General features: G+C 49.4%; 1 protein-coding gene across 3 annotated transcripts; it reads left to right on the top strand.

Annotated features, from left to right (window-relative positions):
- The first annotated feature begins 659 nt into the window (after nucleotides 1-659).
- Nucleotides 660-9401, top strand: NR2F1 (nuclear receptor subfamily 2 group F member 1). 3 transcript variants are annotated; one of them, XM_077755326.1, is made up of 3 exons: nucleotides 660-757; nucleotides 3012-3539; nucleotides 8330-9401. In XM_077755326.1, the coding sequence occupies exons 1-3, from the start codon at nucleotides 745-747 to the stop codon at nucleotides 8608-8610; spliced, it is 822 nt and encodes a 273-aa protein (XP_077611452.1). In that variant the 5' UTR covers nucleotides 660-744; the 3' UTR covers nucleotides 8611-9401. The 3 variants fall into 3 exon arrangements, with proteins under 3 accessions (XP_077611452.1, XP_077611451.1, XP_077611454.1); XM_077755325.1 differs by lacking the exon at nucleotides 660-757 and adding an exon at nucleotides 1884-2333; XM_077755328.1 differs by lacking the exon at nucleotides 660-757 and adding an exon at nucleotides 2526-2660 and having other exon boundaries at nucleotides 8330-8519.
- The last annotated feature ends 3918 nt before the right edge of the window (nucleotides 9402-13319 follow it).

The raw sequence follows: 13319 nt of genomic DNA, 5'->3' as shown, positions 1-13319 counted from the left end.
TATTCTTCTTATCGTTATTTTATACATATATGATTTTTTTTGGAGGGAGGGTGTTGGTTCCCGGCTGAAGAGCACTTATTTAAAATACTAAAAAAAGAACATTTTTGGGCGATCTCCAGGGTTTTTTTAACTAGCTCTGTGTGTTATAGCAGAAGAAGCAGAAGAAGGAGCAAGAAACAGGAAAAGAAGAGGATTATTTATTCGACCTACTTTGGATGTCTCTCGCTTTTTTTTACTGCAATTCTTTCTCTTCTGATTTTTATTTTTTCGATTTTGCTGTGAATTCGTCGCCGGCGTGAATTATCTCGTATTTTTCTCCCTCTCCGTCACCTCCCGAAAGAAGAAGGCAGCGAGAGCCCGGCGCCACCGGCACAACAAAAAGAGCAAAGTGTGTGATCCTCCTCGCCGGCTGCCTCCCTCTCTCCGGCGCTGCCTTCCTGAATGGCTGGCTGCGTCCAGCCCTGGACCTGGCCCCCCGACACCAGCGCGCCCTGATCGCCGCCCGCAGCCTCGTCCCGCGCCCTGCTCGGCTCACCGCGNCACATCGAGTGCGTGGTGTGCGGGGACAAGTCGAGCGGCAAGCACTACGGCCAGTTCACCTGCGAGGGCTGCAAAAGTTTCTTCAAGAGGAGCGTCCGCAGGAACTTAACTTACACATGCCGTGCCAACAGGAACTGTCCCATCGACCAGCATCACCGCAACCAGTGCCAATACTGCCGCCTCAAGAAGTGCCTCAAAGTGGGCATGAGGCGGGAAGGNCAAGCTGGCTGCCGCTGCCTCCCCCTCCCGGCCTGCGCTCCTCTCCCCGGCTCCTCCACCCCTCCCGCTGCCTGCTCAGGATTGTGTCCCTGGGATCGTGAGCTGTGGCTTAAAATCCCCTTCCTTCCTCTGTCTTGGAAGTGCTCGGTGTGTGTCCCTTTCCCGCGTGTGCGTGAGGGTGCTTGGGGGGCTGTGCTGGCATGAACTTGGGGAGGGGTGCTTATTTCCCCCCAGAAAACTCTTTTCTGTGTTTTTCATTCCACTTTCCCCTCCACTTCTTCATACCCTTTATGTAGAATTGGGGAGGGCTGGGGACTGGAATACCCAGGACCATAGATTCACTGCTGCATCATCCTTTTGGAAGCTTAGCTTGGAAAAAGAGGAGTGAGATTTATTGCACTTGTAGGTCTAATTAGGGGGGAAGGGGGGCTTCTGGCCTGTTCACTGGTTCCCTCTCCTCTTCACCGAGCTGGGGCCGCCTCCTCCAGAGCTGTGGCCTTGTTTTCACCCCTCTACTTTGAAAGGAAAGTTTGTGACTGAACCATCCTTTCATAGTTGTGTCATTTTTTTTAAAGCATGATACTCGTTTTATTTCTTCATCAAACTCCACCCTCTGCTTAAATACTGCATACAAATTACAATTTACAACGGCATTTACCGATCCTTCTGATTTGGCTATAATGCATAGACTGCAGCTGGCATGAGCTTCCACTTCATTTAATCCCTGTGTTGTATGGGTTTGGTTTCTTTTAACACAACTTTTGATGTTGTATTTAGATATGCTTCATGTTCATGTGGCAGGAGATGCAGCACTTTTCTTATAAATATATTTAGCCGTTTACAGTTAAAGTTTATCTCCTGACAATCATTAAAGATGTCTTATAGTCAAATTAGCGAACCAGTCAATTTTGCAGAATGCAGATTACTCCTTCTTGTAATTGACTTTAAAATTATATTTTATATGCCACAAGAAAAGAAATTGAATTCCTCCAGATCTCAAGGAGCAGGCAAATATGACGACTTCATTTCTAGCTCCAGGGAGATTTTGTAGGCATCTGAAAAAAAAAAAAAAACCTGAATTGTGCTCTCATTTAATTGAAAAATAACTGCCAAGTTCAAAACTATAATTAGAAAAAAGTATTCTAGCTGTTATGTTTCAAGAGCTTAAATTGCATTGGGGCTTGCTTTAAAATTAGAATCAAAGCAAACTTAAGAAAATAGTGCACAACTTGAAATAAGACAGCTATGTGTACATGGACATATCTATATTAATTTGTTGGGGAGAGAGTTCAGTAGCCCTAACTTTTCCTAAAGTTGTCTTTGTTTACATGGCAATTTAAAACGCTGGCACTGTTGAAGTAAAACATACACATTAAAAAAAAAAAAAAAACTTTGGTCAGCTTTAAGAACTCAAAGCATGCTTACGTTTTGCATTCAGATGGTTAATGAATCCAGTGTTTTTGCAGTTGCAAGCTCGTGCATTCACTGGGCAAAAGCTGGCTGCAGGTTGCAGTGCACCTCACAGGACAGACATTAATTCTATTTCCCACTTTTTTCAATAATGTTTGGCTACTGTAAGTTCAACTTTTTTCTTGAAATTTTTCTATTTTCTGTTGCTTTTAAGAGTGAACTTTGCGTGGGGCGAAGGGGAGGAGGGGACAGGGGAGGGGTGCAGGATACTTGTTTTCTATTCAAAAGTTGTAAGTGGTTATGTAACTTGCATCTATTTTAAGGATAATTCTATAGCATTTTGAAAGAATATGGAAACATTTTGAGCAAAATACTGCTTGCTTGCAAATGAAGAGGCGGCTAGGCATTTGCCTAGAACCACCACCTTTCTCTGGTGTTCGCCTGTTCGTTTTTTGTTTTTGTTTTACTTTGATTTGTTACATTCTGGAGGGGTGAGTGGGATTTCATTAACCTGTGTGTTACACCTTGGTGGTGGAGGGGTTGGGTGGCGCTTTCTTGACCACGCCGGGCTGGGGGCCCTGAGGTCAGGCCTAGTTCTGGCAGGGCTGGGGTGGCCAGGGGTGCAGGCGATGGCTGGGCAATTTGAGCCGCGGAGCCGGAGGCCCTCACTCCAGATTTCCTCCGGGTGTGGGCCGAGAGTGCGAGCGAGCGCGAGAGAAGATGCGCCGGGCGCATGTGGCTGCAGAAAGAGCCTCTGCATTGTGTCGGGTGCGCTGCGGCACGCCGATGTTCGCAAGCCCCCTGGATGCACATTGCCTCTTTTCTCTCTTTCTTTTTGTCAGCGGTTCAGCGAGGAAGAATGCCTCCAACCCAGCCCAATCCAGGCCAGTACGCACTCACCAACGGGGACCCCCTCAACGGCCACTGCTACCTGTCCGGCTACATCTCGCTGCTGCTGCGCGCGGAACCCTACCCCACGTCGCGCTACGGCAGCCAATGCATGCAGCCCAACAACATCATGGGCATCGAGAACATCTGCGAGCTGGCCGCGCGCCTGCTCTTCAGCGCCGTCGAGTGGGCCCGAAACATCCCCTTCTTCCCGGATCTGCAGATCACCGACCAAGTGTCCCTGCTGCGCCTCACCTGGAGCGAGCTGTTCGTGCTCAACGCGGCCCAGTGCTCCATGCCGCTGCACGTGGCGCCGCTGCTGGCCGCCGCCGGCCTGCACGCCTCGCCCATGTCCGCCGACCGCGTCGTGGCCTTCATGGACCACATCCGCATCTTCCAGGAGCAGGTGGAGAAGCTCAAGGCGCTGCACGTCGACTCAGCCGAGTACAGCTGCCTCAAAGCCATCGTGCTGTTCACGTCAGGTGAGGCNGTTGTTGGACCTGTCTGGCTGCGCGTGTGTGCGGTGTGTATGTGTGTGCGATGAGCGTGTGCGTGTGTGTGCGCCAGCGCTTAGTGTTTCTGGGGGAGGAGAGGGAAGGAAGAGAACGTGGGAATGTGGCTTTCTCCTCTGTGTGGCAAGCTCCCTGAATGAGTTTCCCGACACAGAGAGACACACGCAGAGGTGGAAAGAGAAGAATCCGCGCGAATAAATCATAAATAATCCCTCTTTATTGCTGCCTGATTTTCCCTTATCGGAAACCATTCATGTTTGCAGTTGCTGAGGTTATTGAGGATCGTAAAAAACGGATTCAATCTAAACAAGAAAGATAAAAAACAAAAGGAATACTGTAGAGCCCGCAAGTATGAGAGGATTCCCGCCCCAGAGATAAATCTCATAGCCCTGCAAAACACATGAACGTTGGAAATTTAACAGAGTGCCTTAAAAATATCAAATTAAATGTAGGTGGTGGTAACATGCATGTTAACAATTTCTCTTATGATAGATGGTTCAAATTAACTTCCAGGAAAGTGCATTAGCGTTGCCTTTGAAGGCTCTAGTCTGAGCCTCTGAGAACACTGCCCGCTTTTTATTATTGTAACCTGCAAGAGGGAAACATATAAACACCCGGGACAGCAGGTAATGGGGGAAATATAAACAAAGCCAGAAAGGAGGCTGGTGGGGAACAGAGCTGCTCAGATTGGGTCTCCGGCCTTGCCCACTGTGAGCAGGGCTAGCTGCAGCTTTACCCCCATTATTGGCACTATTGTTTTTAATTCCTCCATTCAGAGAACAAATAAACCATCCTAATAAATCTATCCTAGAGCCAGGACCTCCAAAGGCCAAATTAAAACCATTCCTGAGCAGACATGGCAAAGCCCCTTTCCCAAGGCCTTGTTGAACAGTAAGCAATGGTATAATCTATCAATATTTCCTGGCTTTCATGCGTGAAGAATCGTATTTACATTGGATTAAAATGACTCTTAAATTTGCACAATATTGTAACGTAGCAAATGTAGTATTAATATCGATCTGAACAGCAGATAATTTATTTAGACAAGAGCATCTCATTTGTATGCAGGGTGGCCAGAGCCGTGGACTTGGACTGCCCCCCTTTTACTTTTCAGTGCAAATGCAGGTCTGCTAGTGGGAGAGGGAGTTATTCTTTGCAAGGGGATAAAGTGCAAACCTTAAAACAAATGGAAGATTTATTGAATAGCCTCCTCAGTGTTTGAATGCATTTTATCTTAATAAGTCTTCTTGATGGAAACGTGTTTTTCAAAAGTGACAAAGAGCCTGGGAAGCAGCAACCAGGCTGCTTTAGCTCTGGCAGGCCTGGGGCCTGGCTGGCTCTCCACTACCCGGCTCTTTAGCCAAATTAATCAGGAAGCAAGCCAGTGTCGGGGAAGCTGGGGTTTTAAAATCTCATCCAGTGAGGTGTCTTGAAGCAGAAATGTGACTAGGAGCTGGACAGAGGTCTTCTCAGGAAAGATCTTTCTTCCCTTTTCCTTGTCCCCTACTAAGGTTCTTTGAACTCCCTTGACTTTTCTGATCTCCTGCCCTTTCCCAGAGAGAGGCAAGGACCGTGCTGGCTGCGGGGAGGATTGTGGAATTATTCATGCTTTTCTTTCAACTTGCCATCCTAAAACATCCCCGTGAAAAGTGGTCCTTTTTAAAAAGTTTTCCTGAAGAAGTTTCTTCAACCAAGTGTTCAAGGTGCAAAGGAGGCTGAGAAGTGAACAATAACATTATTTTGTTGGAAAATGCAAGCAGAATATCTGAAAATGGAAATGGAGCTGTCAGTAGTAATTCACCCCCCTCCTCTATACAACACATTTCCACTTTTGACTAAACTTGTTTTGATTGCTAGCCAGAAGGGAATTCATGGGAAGCCTTCTCAAAGTCATCCAACTTTTAAGCAAACTTTGAATGATGGAAAAGACAGTTTTAGACATATTGTCCAATGAGGTTTGCCCCGGCTAAGTATTTGAAGCTGGCACAGGGGTTCCCTGTGGTGGTTTTCACATTTGGCCTCCGGATGGTATGCTTAATCCTTAATATTCTGGACAGCATCCAAGGACTAGGTCATGACCTGAACTTACTTTTTTAAAAAATTCATTAATTCATACACCTAAATGTTCCCTCAAATAAATGGGACCTCCTCTGAAAGGAGCCATCTAGTTAACATAAATACAATAAATCCAGTTTCTCCACAATAATAACTTTGATTTCTAGTTATGGCAGCTGATTACATCTATATTTCCTGAACACTAAACTCTTCTGAATGCACAACATGAAATACATTCTCTGCACTACAAAGGCTAAGCCGGGAGGGCCTGAGCAGTAATGGTTATTTATTTACATAATTTCTTTCCCATATACTATAGAAGAAATATTGACACTACCACTGCCGCATTGACACTACCATATAAAAAAGTGAGACATTGATTTTGTACATTTCCACCTCCTTTTCTTATCTTGGGTATATCTCATGGGGTGTAAATATGTACTGCGTTACACCCCCTGCTCACCTGGCTTTGCTACCACAGCCACTCAATCCACCTGAGAGCTCATACTGTCTATCCATAGTTGGGGGAATCCTGTTGCAGGAATATCCAGAGTGGGAATGAATATCTAGAGTGGGAATCCAGGCCTGAAGTAGGACTCCTGCTGGAGAGAGGCCACAGAGCTGGCCGGCTGGCACCTGCCAGCCTACAGGCATTCTGCCTTCAGAGGAGGAAAGAAATCCAAGCAGCCAGCACAGGGCCCAAGTAAGCCTTTCCTGGGCTTCTCTCTTTTTGGAGTGGCCTAGCAGGGAAAAGAGTAGTGTCCTTGTACTCTGGGGGCCCTAATTGTAAATATCAGATAAATATTTTACAGACCTGAGGGAATGCCATATGGGTCTTTTTTAAAAAAAAAAAAATCTGCTGGGGTATCAGTGGGACTTTTTCATACTGCCTTGTCTGAGGCTGAAAGGGATCCTGTGGCATAATGGGCAGATAATGCATGTAAAGCAAGATATACGTAAATATGAGTCTGCATAGTGGCCATTCAGCAGGGCCAGGTTAGCAACGAGGGCCAAGGACAGACCTCAGGGTCCCCTCTCTAAGCAATGAAGCCCCAAAGTGCTCCTGCCCTCGCCCTGCTAGCCATAAAGTCTCACCGGCTTCCCCAGTCAGGCCAGTGTGGATGCACGCAAGTGGCTGGCTGGAGTAATTAGACATCTGACAGGAATCCATTCTGGATCTGGGGTCAGAGGGGACCTGCCTTAGAAGTTCTTGAATTAGCACTAGTTTTATTTGTATTTTTGCTCAAGGCCATTGCCTTGTAGATGAAGGTGTTAGAGTGCTTTGTACCTCCCAGTTCTTGAAATGTAAAGACATAAAGCTGAGAAACTCAGCAGACACAGGTTTCACTTTGAATCATTTGGTGTGACTTCTTAGGGTCACACTTACCCATTCACAATTCTATAACATCCTTTTGGGGGCATTGCCATGCATGAATTTCTTCCCAGATCTATATATATTAGCAAACTCTGCCTTTGATCTCTAGTCAACCTCCTGACTGGCTAAGGGCTCCTCTGTGATCTTCCTGTTTTTTAAATATTTATTATTAATATAAGAAATAACACGGGTGTTTGAACTCAGAGAGGAAGCTTTCACTTCATTCTTCTGGTTCCACTTTCTCCTTCATTTCTTCACCTTTAGTTAGTTAGTTGATATAGTATAAACTGCTGTCTTGAAATATTTTCAGGAGACCATGAGGAGCCTTGGTTGATAGGAAATAAACACACGGGTTTTAAGATGTTGTCATTGTGTGTAAGTGCCTTTTTCCCCTTGGTCCTGCAACAGGAAGCCTGTCTCCCCAAATCCCCCCTCAGCTCCCCAGCTCCCAGTCTGGAAGCAGCAAGAGCAGCTGCCTCTAGCCCAGCTCTGTGTCTGATCGCTGAAGATGTCTCCTTTCTGCAGCCTGGAGTAACTGAGCCATATTCCTCCTGATTATTATACAGCTTACAGAGATGTGACCAATTTTCAATTACTTGATCTAAAGCACAGATAGAGGTCTACACCCTCACCGAGGATTTGCTGCAGAGTTCTTGCTTGCATAGATAGCGGATCTCAAATCCTATATTGCTAAAGCATGGGCGTGATCTGATTCCACGCAATGCCAGCCCATGATTCCTTACCCCTCCGGTGCGTTTGTTCACTATACAGTCGAGGTTCTCCTTGAGGATTTTGGCTGGGGTCATTTGGGTTTGAGAGGGAAGACTCCAAGAAGCCTGTAAGAACTGCCTCCAGACTACGTATTTCTTCAGGGCTTCTGAACACCCTGAAATCAGGGGCAAAAGGGGCAAAAGTCCTCACTTTAATGAGCACAGTGGAAAGATGCACCCCTGCAGGCAGAGGACAGGTTGCTACGCACAGCAAACATGGCTCTAGCATTGTACATTATTTAATCCAAAGGTGAAAGAGGAAAAACAAAGGGACTAGAGATGTTGCTGCCTCTGCACGTGTGTGCTTCTGTCCCCAGCACCCCTGGGCTTCGTGGGGGTTTGATTTATTTTTATTTGTGCCGGGGTCTGAATGGGGGGAATGGCAAAGAAAGACTGGGGAGGTATGGAAGGGAGGATTTTTTTTTCCTTTTCTCTTCTATTTCTTTTTCCCTCTCTTACCAACTTAAAAAAAAAAATTGAATGGCTTGTTTGTGCCTTTCCTGTTCACTAACCTGTGTGTCCCCGCCGCTTGTCTCTCCTTCTTGTGGCTGCTCGGGCAGGTGCCTGTGGCCTGTCGGATGCCGCCCATATCGAGAGCCTGCAGGAGAAGTCGCAGTGTGCACTGGAGGAGTATGTGAGGAGCCAGTACCCTAACCAGCCCAGCCGCTTCGGCAAACTCCTACTGCGACTGCCCTCCCTGCGTACCGTGTCCTCCTCGGTCATCGAGCAGCTCTTCTTCGTCCGTTTGGTAGGTAAAACCCCCATCGAAACTCTCATCCGGGATATGTTACTGTCTGGGAGCAGCTTCAACTGGCCTTACATGTCCATCCAGTGCTCCTAGACCTTGGGCGCTTCCCACCTGCCCCCACACCCCCCTAGAGACTCAGAGGACCGGCGGGGGGCCATGGACACCAGAACTTCCGGGACTTCAGGTGGCTGTTGCAGGGTGCAGCCAGGCAGGGGGGAGGTGGGCTGGGCTGGGCCAACAGGAGCAGCCCACCCTGCAGAAATGCAACCCGAGCTGCAAACCAGGAGAAAAAGAGACTCTCTTTAGGATCAGATCTGTGAACATGTTGGAAAGGAAAGAAAAAGGACCTTGTGTCTGGTGAGAAAAGGAAAAAAAAATTGGAAGAGAGGACCATGAGAATTTTAATAAAACAGAAGGAGACTAATGGACCTTCCGGGATTTATTGTGGACGGATGTGGATATATTCTGTACAGAAAAACAACACACATGGAAGTGGACTGAATTCTATGTAGAAACACATACACACACACGGACACACACAAACACACACACCCCCCAAACATTGTTATTCATTTTGTAAAATACTAGTCTTTATTTTCATTTTTTTGTAAAATTTAAACATCGTATGCACATAAAAAAAGGAAACAAGAATTAGGGGAAAATAACATTTTCCAAATAATTATAAAAAATTGTCCTGTGTCTATGTATCTATATCTGTTTTGTATTTTTTTCTGGTTCCAAACCAGATTTCCTGTGATTCTATACTAATAATTTTTGATATAACCCTTTGCTTCTTATAATGAGTGCGATATATGTTGTCGAGGCTGTTCTTCAAGAATTAAAATTGAAGTGAAAATTTAAACAAAAAAAAATAAAAGAATTTAGCAAAACCCACGTGTCTGGTTACTTGACAGGTGTCATAAGTGCAAGACAACCCTCCAATTAATTTCCACTGCAGTTATTATTAGAATGGGGAGGAGAGGGTGGAAACGTTTAAGGTCCATACCAAGTTGTCCAGATTTATTTGCAAAACTGAGCCACTACCTCGGTCTTGTAAATGCAGGGGGTCAGGCTCTGTGCGGGCTGGGGTGGGCAGGGAGAGGGCAGGGTACCTTGGTTGCCCCCAGCAGCTCTCGTCAACTCTTGGATGGCTGGTTGCTCTGCATGGAGCTGAGCAGGCGGCTGGGGCAGGCTCGGTTGCAAGTGGGGGCCTCGTTTTGGTAGCCACCAGCTTCAGTGACTGCAGGTGGGAACGTGCCTGGCTGGAGAGGCTGTGGAGAGGCGTGGAGAGCAGAATGTGGGGGTCTAGGGAGGGAGAGGGCCGCTCAGAAGCCTCTGCACCTAGGCCTGGACCATCGGCCTCTCCTCGGCTCTGGGAGACAGAGTTAGGGCCTCAACGCTGTCAAACGTAGCTTTGCTCCTCCTTAGGGTCTGCAGCAGAGCTGGCGAGGGTTTACCCTTCACTCCAGACCCTGTGACAGGGGTTTCCTGGAGGGCTCTCAAGCTCAGTTGAGTGCACCAAAAGGCCCCCACGTGGCATTAGGGACACGGACCTGGAACCTGGGAGTTGGTGGGCTAGGCTAGACGAGGTTCTTTACAGAAGCAGCGTTTGGGCCCGAGTGGCACGTTCGGGGCAGAAACCTGCCGCTGAGGCCTCTCTTTGGGTGTGTGGGGTGGGGGTGGGGGGTGCTGCTCTCTGTTACAGCTTTCAGAGCATGAATGTTTTATAGGATTCTAGTCAGTGCTGCGAGAACACATACTACCAAGGGAGCTTTTTCCTGACATATTAATAAAGCCAGATCTTTTGAAATAACACCTCTCACCTTCTCCCCCACCCCTCACCCCCAAACAGGCCTTGGATGAGGCGAGAGCTTCACTTTCAGAAGTCATTCACAAAGTTTTGCTTTCATTTGCTGTCTGGAAATCTCCAGGTTCCCCCACTCTTTTAAAAATGTATTGACAAGCTCCAAGCCCCCTGAGGTTTTCCTATTCTAGGTGCAGTGCAGCCGGGGCAATGACAGTTCTCTGTGGAGAAAGCCCTCAGGTCCGCCCCCTCCCCAGGCCTGAGCCTTTGGGAGGCCGGGCGGGGGACCGCGTGTGGTCCGTGGGGCCGCCAGAGGCCATCCCACCCTCCCATGGGTCCCCCCACCGCCTTGGGCCTCAGCCTTTGCACTACACCCAGGGGCAGTGTCTTAGGGCCTAGGCTGACTTTCCTGCAGAGGGAGCACCCAAGGCAGGAGGAGTGAGGGAAGAGCTCCTATTTAACCCCTGACCACCTCCCAAAAAGTCTCCGCTGCGGGATCAGGGAATGTGGAGACTGGGGTGGGGTAGGCAGCAGCCGGGCGCAGAGGGGGAGGGGAATCGAGCTGCCTCCAAACGCTCACCGATCTTTGCTGCCTTTCTTGAAATGAGATGTAAATATATTCATTACAGTGTGATCCCTCTGATGAAAACAGATAAACATTTTTGTAGGTCGGAAACGTATTTTTCAATTAATTTCAATATGGAGGCCCAAGCACAAAGTGCCCAGTGTGGGGACTGGCCCGGAAGCCGAGGCCCGGGCTTTACGAGGCAGAGGCATTTGCTCTGGGGTCCAGAGGTGACAGTGGTAACTTGCCTTTTGCCGAAGGCGGCTGGAAACGCTCCCATGGCCTGGAACCCGGCGACCCTCCTAAGCCTGAGTCCAAGTCGGGGGCTGGCCAAGCACTGCGTAGGAAGAAGAGCAGGCCTTCCTACATATGGCTTCAAAGACCCCTTCGCAGGCTCAGTCTAGGAACCAGCAGACTTGGGGTCGAGCGGAAGAGAGAGGGAAAAGGTGGTCGGCTCTCGGGCTTGGCTGGGCGGGACTGGAAGCCAGCAGGCAGTGGGTTTCTCCTGTGCTGTCTCCTTGGTAGACACGGAAAGGCAGTTATCTTCAGAGGTCTCTGTGTGTCTCAGCCAGAGAGACGGAGATTCCCCAGAGACTCAGTGGCCCTGTGGGCGCCCCTGCGGGCCGAGACTGGCCGCCTGCGTTCCGTGGATTTTCACTTTCAGAGCGTGCAGTCCCGACCCACAAATCGGATCGCTCTGAGGCAGGTTTTGGAGGTGAGACTGCAGCATTTAAGCCCCAGGTGAAACCTTCCGACCACCAGAAAGCGTCCTCTCTGCTCCCAGAGCGTTTTAAAGGCTCCCTGATGGGGCTGACCAGTGTCCGCGGCCCAACAGCTGAGGGGCCCTAGCGGCCCCGTGGCCTCCTTGCTGTGAGAAGGGCAGCTCCAGCAGGGCGGGGCCGCCTCCGTTCAGGGTCCTGTGCCCCCTCACATCCTGGAGGCCAGTGGGCAAAAGGCGACATGGAGCAGGTGGGAGTCTCTTCTGCCTGGGTGGCCGCCCGGAAGCCTCCGAGCAACGAGCCCGCTTTCGAGATGAGCGCCAGGGGGAGCCGTGGAACTTGGGTGTGAGGCCGCAGGCAGGTGTAGGTCCCGCGGGCACCCTGTGGCGCCCAGTCCTGCCCCGGCCTGCGGAGGCTTCGCGGCCCTAACGAGTTGAGAGAACAGGATTGAGCGGGATAGACCTGACTGGGTCCCGAAAAGCCAGAGGAAATGTATCTTAACAGTTGGAGAGTGGCCCACACAAGGTGACTTCCCTCTCAAAATTACCTGTGACACATGAAAGTCAAACACTCACTTTTCTAATCCAAACACTTGCTGGGCGACTGAGAAATTTGGGGGCTTTGATGTCGGTTTAAACTACTTTAGCCACAAGCGTTTCTGAAAGCATCAAACAAACCATCTTAGGACGCGGTCTCCTCTGGGAATCTCTAGGGTACCATACTGCGCCTCATCCGCTCACCTGGGGACAAAGAATGGCGCCAGGGAGTTAAAATGTGACCTCTGCCCGCACAGGCACACCTCGACCTGCGAGCCAGGCCTGGGGAAAGCCCAGGGGCGGGAATGGACGTCCCTCCTGGCCACCGCAACAACCTTGCCCCTTTCGCTGGCTCAGGCGCGCGGTGTCTGGCAGTCCGAGGTCTCGCTGGGCTCCCGGAGGCCCCACCGACCAGCTCTGAGCTTAGGGGCAGCAGTGATATGGAGCTGTCTCCTATCCAAGCCCACCTGCGGTCGTCTGCTTGAAGAGTGCAAAAAGTTGTCTTTCTTTGAAAATCCTCCTCTTACGCGCAGAGGCAGTCCTTATCTCTCCTACAGTGCCAGAATCACCTCCTGTAAGCTACTTGACTCTTCAGAACAAATCACCTGAATGTCTCTACAAATGGAAAACCATGGAGAGCCGGGAGGGTAGGCTGGGAGACACAAGTGGAAACTAATAAAACTCTTGTTAGAGGGCCTGCTCGGGATCCGTGGCGTCACTGGGCCTTTTACTTGCAAAGCCAAAGAGTTGTATTCCTAAATGAGTTAAAGACCCATTTACCTCTGTCGTGTTCTATTCATCAAGCCACAAGTTGAGAGTCCCTAACATGAAACTATTTGTTTGCTTACACAACCAGCTGGGCGCAATTTCACGTCTGAGATATCTATCTGAAAGCGCCTCTCATTTATTATCTCTCCTTGTCAGCGAATCCATTTTCCAGCTCCCCCTCCCCCCTTTGGAGTTATTTATTTATTTATTTTTGGTGGGACTTCTTCGCCTGGGAGGGCCTGGTTCTGAAGTGCTCCCCAGGGAGCGGCCGCTCCCCGCGGGGTTCCTGCCGCGCCCAGGGCGCGGGGATCAGGGGGCCGCAGAGCCGCGTTCGCCGCCACCGCTGACCCCCGCGGGCGGGCAGAAGGGCCGGGGTGAGGGGCGGGCAGCTGGTGGGCCTGGCAGGACAC

The sequence above is a fragment of the Crocuta crocuta genome, unplaced genomic scaffold (genome assembly GCF_008692635.1).
Source record: "Crocuta crocuta isolate KB4526 unplaced genomic scaffold, BGI_CrCroc_1.0 scaffold42, whole genome shotgun sequence".
In the NCBI taxonomy this organism is placed as follows: Eukaryota; Metazoa; Chordata; class Mammalia; order Carnivora; family Hyaenidae; genus Crocuta; species Crocuta crocuta.
Note: the sequence above shows the minus strand (reverse complement) of the source record. Positions and strands in the feature narration are given on the sequence as shown.